This window comes from Lactuca serriola, chromosome 5 (assembly GCF_051521515.1).
Source record: "Lactuca serriola cultivar US96UC23 chromosome 5, Lser_US96UC23_V15, whole genome shotgun sequence".
Classification (NCBI taxonomy): Eukaryota; Viridiplantae; Streptophyta; class Magnoliopsida; order Asterales; family Asteraceae; genus Lactuca; species Lactuca serriola.
The window spans coordinates 346,185,174-346,195,283 of NC_136412.1; the positions used below are offsets into that span (position 1 = coordinate 346,185,174).

The 10,110-nt window shown below is 32.8% G+C and overlaps 1 protein-coding gene across 1 annotated transcript; it reads left to right on the forward strand.

Moving 5' to 3' along the window:
* The first annotated feature begins 604 nt into the window (after nucleotides 1-604).
* Nucleotides 605-2,077, forward strand: LOC145052089 (amino acid-ligase). Its single transcript, XM_078999899.1, has 4 exons — nucleotides 605-966; nucleotides 1,285-1,374; nucleotides 1,466-1,573; nucleotides 1,733-2,077. Exons 1-4 carry the CDS (start codon nucleotides 666-668, stop codon nucleotides 1,870-1,872), a joined length of 639 nt encoding a protein of 212 aa, XP_078856025.1. The 5' UTR covers nucleotides 605-665; the 3' UTR covers nucleotides 1,873-2,077.
* Nucleotides 2,078-10,110: the final 8,033 nt, after the last annotated feature.

Genomic DNA, 10,110 nt, shown 5'->3' on the forward strand with positions numbered 1-10,110 from the left:
CGAATGGGTAAATATAAAGATCATTAAAATTTGAGATCGTATCAAGAAGTTACGACGTTCAGAACGCAAGACCTAAGCACCAAGCAATTGAGGTTGTAATTGCCATAAACATGAACAACCCCCGATATCTCATTAATGATTGTCCTATTTAGGATCTTGTGAGAAAAAACGTAAAAAAAAATCGTTTATAAGTACTGAATGTGTACAAAAACAACAATGACTTATTTTGCAACAAAAAAAAAATATACTACATGTGCAAAAAAAATACATCATTAAATGTAAAATGTATACAAAGTAAGAAATATATTACCGTATTAAGTCATTTTTTCTATTTTACCTAAAATAGCCGGTTATAAGGACTGAATATATACAATTAAATAAGTTAAATGAGTAAACATGGATAAAAAAAACTTAAAGATCAAATATCGAACTCTAACGAATATTTATATAATTTTATAAAATATAAAAGACTATTTATATAATTTTTGTTTATTTTTACTAGCCCTAAAATGCAAATGTAAAACGACATTTTATCTAGCAGCCAGTTCATATTTGTACCGTACAAACAAATGATGCACCGTTTGTCTATATAATCGTTGATACTTGATAGGTTGGATTCGTTGTTAGACACTTCCAGAAGCCCTGAGAACCCGCAAAACAGAGACATGTCGGAGGAGAGCAAGAGAACGGTAAAGCTGTTTTGCCCATCGATATCAAAGGCGGTGCAGGTGGTGGCGCACGACGAACAAAGGATCGACCTCGGCTCTATTGCCCGTACGTTCGGCCTGGAGCCGGCGACGTTAATGTTAAACGGTCACTTCATAAGTAGAGGAGTCGATCTTATTGCCTCCTCCGTCACCTGGAAATCCTTAATAAGCTTTTTCTCCTCGCGAGGACTTTCAACGGGAACTACTGGTTCCGGCGCTCTTGTTGTCGATGGCAAGCTATCCAAATCCGGTTCCAAAAGTAAGCCGTTAAGCATCTCCCTCCCTCAATCTATCTATCTAGTATCTACATATATACATACATATATATATATATATATATATATATATATATATATATATATATATATATATCATATATGTATGTACAATGCATCGATGTCTAGGCTTTGAACATATGAAATAAGTCGAAAAATTAACAGGACGCCTGATTAATTGTGACTTTTGAAATCAAACTTATAGTATGTGTATATAATCAGTGCTCTGTGTGTATGTTTAGATTGATATCGATCTCTAGGTTTAGAAATGGGTGATTGGATTAAATTTTATGTGTTTTCAGGAGGAAATGATTCGGTAAATGAAATTCCCAGTACAATGAATTGCGGATATGGATCGAACTCAAGCAAGAAAACTAAGCTCAAAGATATGGGTAAAGTCTTCAATCCATACCTTCGTTTTGCCACATTCTGTTGGTGTCTTAAAGGAATTATAAAATGTGGCTAATTGGTTTCTTTTTGTAGATGTCGATAAGGGAAGCGGGAATCCATTTTTAAGTAATCCTTTCAGATTCAAGAGAAAGCAAGAAGATGCTCATTATTCTCAGAAGAGGTTTAAAGTAGACAATTCAGGTATGCTGATAAAGTTTAGGCTTTAGGGTTTATGAAAGTTTAGGCTTTAGGGTTTATGTTTAAGGTTTTTAGAGCTATTTTTTAGGGTTTAGAGTTTATTGTTTAAATGTGACAAAAACTTACTGCAATTAAGGATACATTATTGATTGTAACTTTCAGGTTCACATATGAGAGAACTTACTTACTTTGAAAACCTTAAAACACGACTCCCCTGCAGTTTTTTGGGTGTAATTGTAAATGTGAAGAGGAGGAGAGAGGAGGACATTGTTCTATCTGCTTCTAACAAGAAAATCAGATAACATCATGACTTAAATTGCAAGGAGATTACATAGATACTATTTATTTCTTTCCATAATTTTAAAAAAATCAATCGATGTACTCAGTGTTGTTCTAGTTGTATATATAATGAGAAGTAAGTAGTGAAGGTTAATAATGTAAGTTCTATTTGGTTGTAAGGGTGAATGCATTGAATCCTTTCTATCCACTTTTCAAGCTCCATTCAAAGTTGGTTGTGGATGTTCTAATGTGTAATCATTATTCTATTATTTCGGTAAGTTTAGAATTTATTTATATAAATATATAAGTCCACATAAAAATGGAAGTTGGCAATTTGGCATGTCCATTATAGCGCTTTAACGTTTAAGTTTTAAGTAATTGAACAAAAAGAAAACCTTCATGGTTGAATAATAAATGTGTCTTCCATACAAAATGTTACCACACTTTAAACCTTTTTCCGAAAGTGACCATCTCACAAAATTTATGTGAAAGTGGCCCAATATGTATTTATAGATACATTGTGGAAATGTTGAAATGATAAAAATGAATTAAAATATAATTATTGAAAGTGACCACTTATTTGTATTTGAGTCACACCAAAAAGAATAAGAGGGTGTTTGATAAATTAGCTTATAACGGTGTAAGAAAGCAGCTTTTGCAAAAGTGTTTGAATTAGCTTGTTGACTGTCTTAATGGTTTGGCGACAAGAAAATAGGAATTTGGAAACCTACTAATCACCTTTGGCGAACCTTTTAGAAGGTCAACCACTACATGAAGATTTGAAGATATACAAGATTTAAGGCGAGATCCATCATGTAAACCATATGTTATATTGACTTATATTTTCAGTTGATGATTTATGATGAGATCAAAAATAGATTAAAGACAAGAAATGTCCTCAACATAATGTTCAAGCAGTGATCGTTGTTCTACTTTTACTTTGAAGTAACCATTAGAGATATGGTGCAACCATAGGGCGACCAAGGGGAAAACCCAAAAAAAAATGAAGAGCAAATAATGACAACTCAAACCATTAAGCGTATAAGATTAGGTTGTCAACCATTTATATTTAGTGATATTGGATTATAAATACATTTATAAGATTGATTTTGGATTTTGGATAACAAACTTGATTGATAATGATATGCAACGATCATCTATATGGTACCTTAATTAATTAAAAGGTTAGATTTTAAACAATAAGAGTAGGGGTGTAAACGAGCCGAGCCCGAGCCCGACCAAGCTCAAGCTCGGCTCGTGAACAATTTAGTGGGCTCGCGAGCCTAATCGAGCCTAAACGAGCCTCTTTGTGTGTGTGTGTGTGTATATATATATATATATATATATATATATATATATATATATATATATATATATATATATATATATATATATATATATATATATATAAGCTCGTTTAAGCTCACGAGCCCATTAATGGAAGCTCGGCTCCAGCTCGTTTAATAAACGAGCCTCATATTTAGGCTCAAGCTTGGCTCAGGCTCGTTTAATTTGATCTCGAGTCGAGTTTTTAACGAGTCGATCCCGAGTAGCTCGGTTCACTTACACCCCTAAATAAAAGTAGGAAATTAAGAGTTGACTTTTCAAATTTTGGAGTTGATTTGTTTAATCGTGACTTTACCCCTTTTAACTGGATATTGGACTTAAGTTGTAATACTATTTAACATTTGGGGCTAAACTAGAAACTTAAGGATCTAAATTATTAAGAGAAATCCACCTATGGTGCACTTTGCAAAATGATAAAGTTGGGGGACTAGTCTTGTACATGTCTGAAAGTTATGAAGACTTAAACCTTAGGGTCGTTGTTCTCTTCATCAAGTCTTAATTATCAAAAGAGACGGACTTAAAAAGAGGGTTGATTAGATTGGGACGAAAGGGCCATTCCTTGTGAAATTTAGCTTGGAAAAAGGTTTTTTTTTTCTTTTTTTCTTTACCTCCATCTTGATTTGACCCGGATCCGAAGACCAACAACCATTTATCATCCCTATGCAAAATTTCTAACCTAGGTATGCAGTACCATTACAAGAACTTCACATAAATGTGCTGTCATTACTATTTTTACTTTTTTTTTGACATTACAGACACTAGGAAATGAATTTTATGGTTGTACACGTGCATGCTCACAATTAGCTATATGTTCAGAATTTACTTTTTATGACATTGTATGAAAAATATACGAAAATACATATCTTAGGATAGTTAGCAAAGTAGAAAATATAAGAAAAAGAGAAAAATTACAAATTAATTTTTATATGGGGATTTTTTCTCCTTAATTTATGATTGCATAACAAAATAATTAGACATTCTTGATTTCTTATTAAGTTTGGAAATTAAAGTAAGGCGACAACGACAGGTAACTCCTTCCTAATTTTTATTATTGCTTGGTAGATACGGATATATAACTATGTCCATGTCATTTGTAACTGAAATAAATTAAAATTAAGTAGCACAAACTTGTTGGTATATTTAGTGGACGAATCATATAAAAATATAATCAATTTTGGGTTTTCATTTGTAAGTGCAAGCCCGGCCCTAAGCATATATTATTGGGTGTGCGACGTTGCATGGCCCATGTCGTAAGAGGGTCCAAAATTTTAATCTGTGACGATTTGTCATTTATTTGTCGATAATCCGCCGCTACTCTGTCACTAATATATTGCTATATATCCTAGTGCATCACTAATTCATTGCTAATCTGGAATTTAGGGCTCATTGTTACTTTTTGCATAGAGCCTTTAAAATTAATATAGACCGATCATATTTTTAACTATTTACATAATGTTCCCATTCATTTAAGATCTAAATTCAAATTAACATATTAAATATTTTCATCATTTTACAAATATATGCAACACGTTTTTTTAACCATTCTATGTTCAAAGTTATGTATATGACTATATGTTACATTATAGTATAATCAAAGACGAAATTTGTCACATTAAATTATTAGAAATACACGTTAGATGTAATAGTATAATCCCATAAGTGGGCCGAACTATTAATTAAGTTAGAGGGTCCTATGGCAGAATAATAAATACAACGTAATCTGTCCAACTACCAAACTCACCATGTTCATATTCATATTGTATGACATGTGTTACTCAGTTGTTGACATGTCAATCGACAGCCAATCAGGAGCGTTAAAGCAGAAAGTTGTGTAACAGTTCAGACCACGCGCCGAATTGTGTGCGTATTACGAACTTTTTATTATCTTGTTAAGAAAATAAATTTTGGGTAAATACCAATCACCCCACATGTTTGATGAATTGCATCAAGGGTCCTTTACTTTTAGTGAAAGACCCCGAAAATCGCATCTAACTTTTGGAGTAAGATCGATAATGGTGAGTTTCAAATAAAACATTATGTGGTTTTCTAATTACATTCATCAAGACAAGTACAAGCATGGTTTTGAAAATCGGATCTAGCTAGCCGATTTCATTATTGAACTAGGAACCGGTTATGTTATGTTTGTTAGCAAACAAGTGGGAACAAACTCTTTTGTCAAAAAACTAGTTCAACTGAATTTGTTAGACCTTTAAAAAAACGAGTTTTATAAATATACGTATTAAATTCATAAAAGGAATAGTTTAGAATGAAAAGACTCAACTGTTAATTGACTTTTAACTTATTAACTAAGCATGATATAGATATACTTGAAAGTTTTCTCATCTTTCTATTTATAATGCATCATCTCTCACCTATTTGATTTGTGGAATTCTTGCATTTGATATTCATGTATGAACGTGATTAGTTTTTGGTTTTTGTAAAAATGTTCAATTCTGAATAAATGTTTTGTAATGTAACACTTTCATACATGTTCACCTATGAACATATATGCACATGATTAATTTTATGGGTTTTTGAATAAATTTTCATTTCTGAATAAATGTTCATACGTGATAGTTATAACATTACTACATGTTCACCATGAACATGATTAATTTTTGGGCTATAAATGGATAGTGTTATATGTTTAGTTATGAACGTTTATGAATCTTTATATATTTTCTAATGTTCAATTATGAATGGTAGTTGGCAATGTTTATCTATGAAATAGTAATCAACAAAGTTCACGAATGAACATGATTAATTTATGGGTTATAAATGGATATCGTTCATACATGTTCAGTTATGAACATTTATGAATGTTTATATATTTTCCAATGTTCAATTATCAATAGTAGTCGACAATGTTCATCTATGAAATAGTAATCGACAATATTAACTAATGAACAATAATCGTAATAAATTTTTTTGATGTTCAATGCTTGATGTTTTGTTGGTTCACGGAGTTTGATTTTTCTTTTTAATATATAAGTGATGCTTGAATTTTTCATAACTATTTTATTGGGATTGATTTTAAATAAATGTTATAATTTAGGACATCATTAATGGTCAACAAATGGTTCTATGGATCTATGAATAAAAATGGTTCTATGTTGAACTCACCTCTCTCTCTCTCTCTCTCTCTCTCTCTCTCTATATATATATATATATATATATATATATATATATATATATCTTGTTATGGGAATATGTGAATACTCTTCTAATAAATATTGAAAATAACCCTAACATCCGAGACAATAAAAAAATGGCTCACTTGATATAATTAAACATCCATAAAATATGAATAATCAAATAGATGAACATGTTATTGACTTCAAACTTCAATAAGCAAGTCAATGACCATAGAAAGTCCTAGATGTAACGATTATGTACACTAGACAATGAACTTTGGCTGAATTGCACCTTATGGTTTGACGAATTGAGAAAATTACGAATTTAAGATAGAGAAGGTATGATTGTCATAATTTCTTGGTATCTGATACTATTGGTGTGAGTCTTCAAATTTAGGGGAGGATTGTTGTGTTGGAGCATATAAACGTACACATCAACCGTTGGGATGGATTGATATACAACACGCAAAGAAAACGGTTTACCCCTTTATTTTCATGATAATGGTATAAATAACATAACTTTATTTGATTTATACCCTTGTAATGAACATAAACTAGTTTAGGAACCTTTTAAAATATATTTTTTTGGCCAAACATCATTGGGTTAATACATAACCCTTAAAAAACCAATATACCATTTAATCTTCATGCATTGTGGCAAAGCTTGAATTAGTGGCCGAATCTCGTACACTCTCAACCATTGAGCATGTGACTCATAACAATAGTCTACAAAAAAATCACTGAGCTTGAAAAATTAGTTGCATTAGACTTAAAACAAAAGGCACGGATAAAGTAGACCGTTGATGGAGCTGAGAACACTTCATGACTTCATCAACAGTAAGAAAAGGAAAAATCAAATCAATGGGCTAATGATCAACGATAGATGGACTACGGATGTCAAGGAGATTAAATTTGAAGCGTTTAATTTCTTTAAATCCAAATTCAAAGAGCAGTAGGTTTCTAGGCTAGAGTTACTCAATCCTCACATCCATTCCATATCCATGATGGAGGCTATCAGAATTGAAGCACCATTCACACTAGACGAGGTCAAGGCTGTTGTTTGGGCTTGTGGTAGAGAAAAGGCATTGAGGCCCGACGGATTCACATTCAAGTTTATTAAAAATTATTCGGATATAATATGTGATGATGTTATGAGATTCACGAGGCACTTTGAGGATTTTGGCACACTTGGATGCGGCTGTAACGCCTCATTTAGCATACTCACACCCAAAGTTAAAGACCTTTCCACACTCAATGAATATCACCCCGTCAGTCTAATTGGTTGCTTATATAAAATAATCACCAAGATTCTTGCCACAAGAATCAAACTCGTTATCATCGGTAGTGTTATTGATAAGGTACAATCTGCATATATTGAGGGTGGAAACATACTTAACCGACCGTCAGTCATCAATGAGATTAATGCATGGCTAAGAGAATCAAAAAGAAGATATTGCTATTCAAAGTCGACTTTGATAAGGCTTTCGACTCAATCAATTGAGAATATTTGGACTTAATTCTATATCAGATGGGTTTTGGGAACAAATGGAGTCTTGGATTAAAGGGTGCTTATATTCCTCTTGAGCTTCCATTATCGTAAACGGTTCCCCAATAGAAGAATTTGATATAACAAAAGGTGTAAGACAAGGTGACCCACTTTTTCCATTCTTGTTCATAATAGCGATGAAATGACTCAATGTGGCGATGAAATTGACTAACAAAAAAGGTATATTCAAAGGTGTTGAAATTTCAGGTAATGGTCCATCGATTTCTCATCTCTTTTACGCAGATGACGTGTTAGTTTTTGGGGAATGGTCTCGGAATAATCTAAAAAATCGCGCTCGAATTCTTGAGTGCTTCCACGTCTCCTCTGGCTTAAAAGTAATCTTTCATAGGTCCAAAGTCTACGCGATTGGAGCTTCTAGCCTCAAAACAGCTCAATGGGCCAACATTCTTGGGTGTGGGGCGAGATCCCTTCCTTTTACCTACTTAGGTGTCCCGGTTGGTGTTAATATGAACCTCATCTAAAATTAGAGAAGATAAGAGAAAGTTCAGTTGGGATGGACATGAAGACAGAAACAAAATCCATAAGGTCTCGTGGGAAAAAGGTCATTGTTTCCAAGGAAAATGGAGGTCTAGGAGTTGGATATATTAGAGCTTTGAATATTGCTCTCACTGTCAAATGGTGGTGGAGGTTGAAATCGGAACCATCCTCTTTATGGGGTCGAGTAATCACAGGTATCCATAATTTACACAAGAAAACTTTAGATTACCTTTCTAAAAAGAGTAGTACTGGTGTTTGGAATTAATATAGTGGGGGATAAGAAAAAATATTGAGGCATTAGGTATATGTTTAAACGATATCTTCAAGATTATCGTTAAATCGGGTGATTTGGCATGATACATGGCTTGATTTTATTTATGGGAAACTTAAAAGGAAGTACCGTTCGTTGTATGATCTTGAAAGATAAAAAAAAATGCACGGTGAGTGCACATTTCAATAAACAGTGACTTCTTGGGTTCTTGGAAATCTTGTTCAATTGCTGTTGGACTTTCCAGTGAGGTAAACCGATTAAATTAAGACATCATCCCTTTCCGTCTCCACCAAGGCCCGAATCAGTTATGCTGCAAAATTGCATCTTATGGTAGATACATGGTTGAAGTACCAAGGAAGAAAATTGATCATAGTCAATTTTATACCTCTTCCCAACTACAGATAACATGGAATAAACTGATCTCGATCAAGGTAATCACTTTTGTTTGGAGAGTAGCCCTCAATCGCATTCCTTCTGCCATTGCTCTATCTCATAGACGTGTGCATATCAACTCATGTTACTATGGTTCATGTATTGACGGGATAGAAAATGTTGACCATATTCTTGCATGTTGTCCTTACTCAAGTTTTGTGAGGGAGAAGATCTTTAATTGGTATGGTATTGATCAAGTTTCCGTGCATAACATGGAGAGCTAATTGGTTTTGTAGCCTCATGGGTTCATTGCCTTTTTCAGTCTTTAGTCTTTATGAAAGTGCAGAAATAAAAGAGGTTCATTGTAATCTGCTATTGGATGCTTCAGTCTTTATGAAAGTGCAGAAATAATCGTTTGTTTCAAAGGATTTTCACTAATCCTTCTAAAGCGGCCGACAACATCAAGTCATTGGTGTATCTATGGATTAAATGTAGGTGTAAAGAGGTAATTTGTAACCGGAAAGAATGGACTTCCTTCCCCCATTTCATCTATTATACTTTAACCACTTAAAACTGCATTGTTCATTGCCTTTTTCTAACTGCAAAACCTTTGACTTCTTCAAAGTTAAAAGTACACATCAACCAAAGAAAACTGTTTACCCCTTTATTTTCATGAAAATGATATAAATAACATAACTTTATTTGGTTTATACCCTTATAATGAACATAAACTAGTTTAGGAACCTTTTAAAATATATATTGTTTGGCTAAACTTCATTGGTTAATAACTTAATATATAACCCTAAAAAAACCAATGTACCATTTTATCTTCATGTAATTAGTGAAACGAATATTTAAAAATAAAAAAAATAATAATAATAAGTATTCTTTATTCTTGAAAATACAATTAAAAAATCTCACTCCAGTACAGTGCATATTTTTGGGGTCTGTTATAAATTATTTTTAAAAAATATTTACTTACCCGTTAAAGAAAAAAGAGAAAGTAAAAAAAAAGAAAAGGGAAAAGGGGTCGTCAGGCCTGAACCTGGTCTCCCATGGTTACCCATTCAGATCATGCTAATAAATAGCCCCC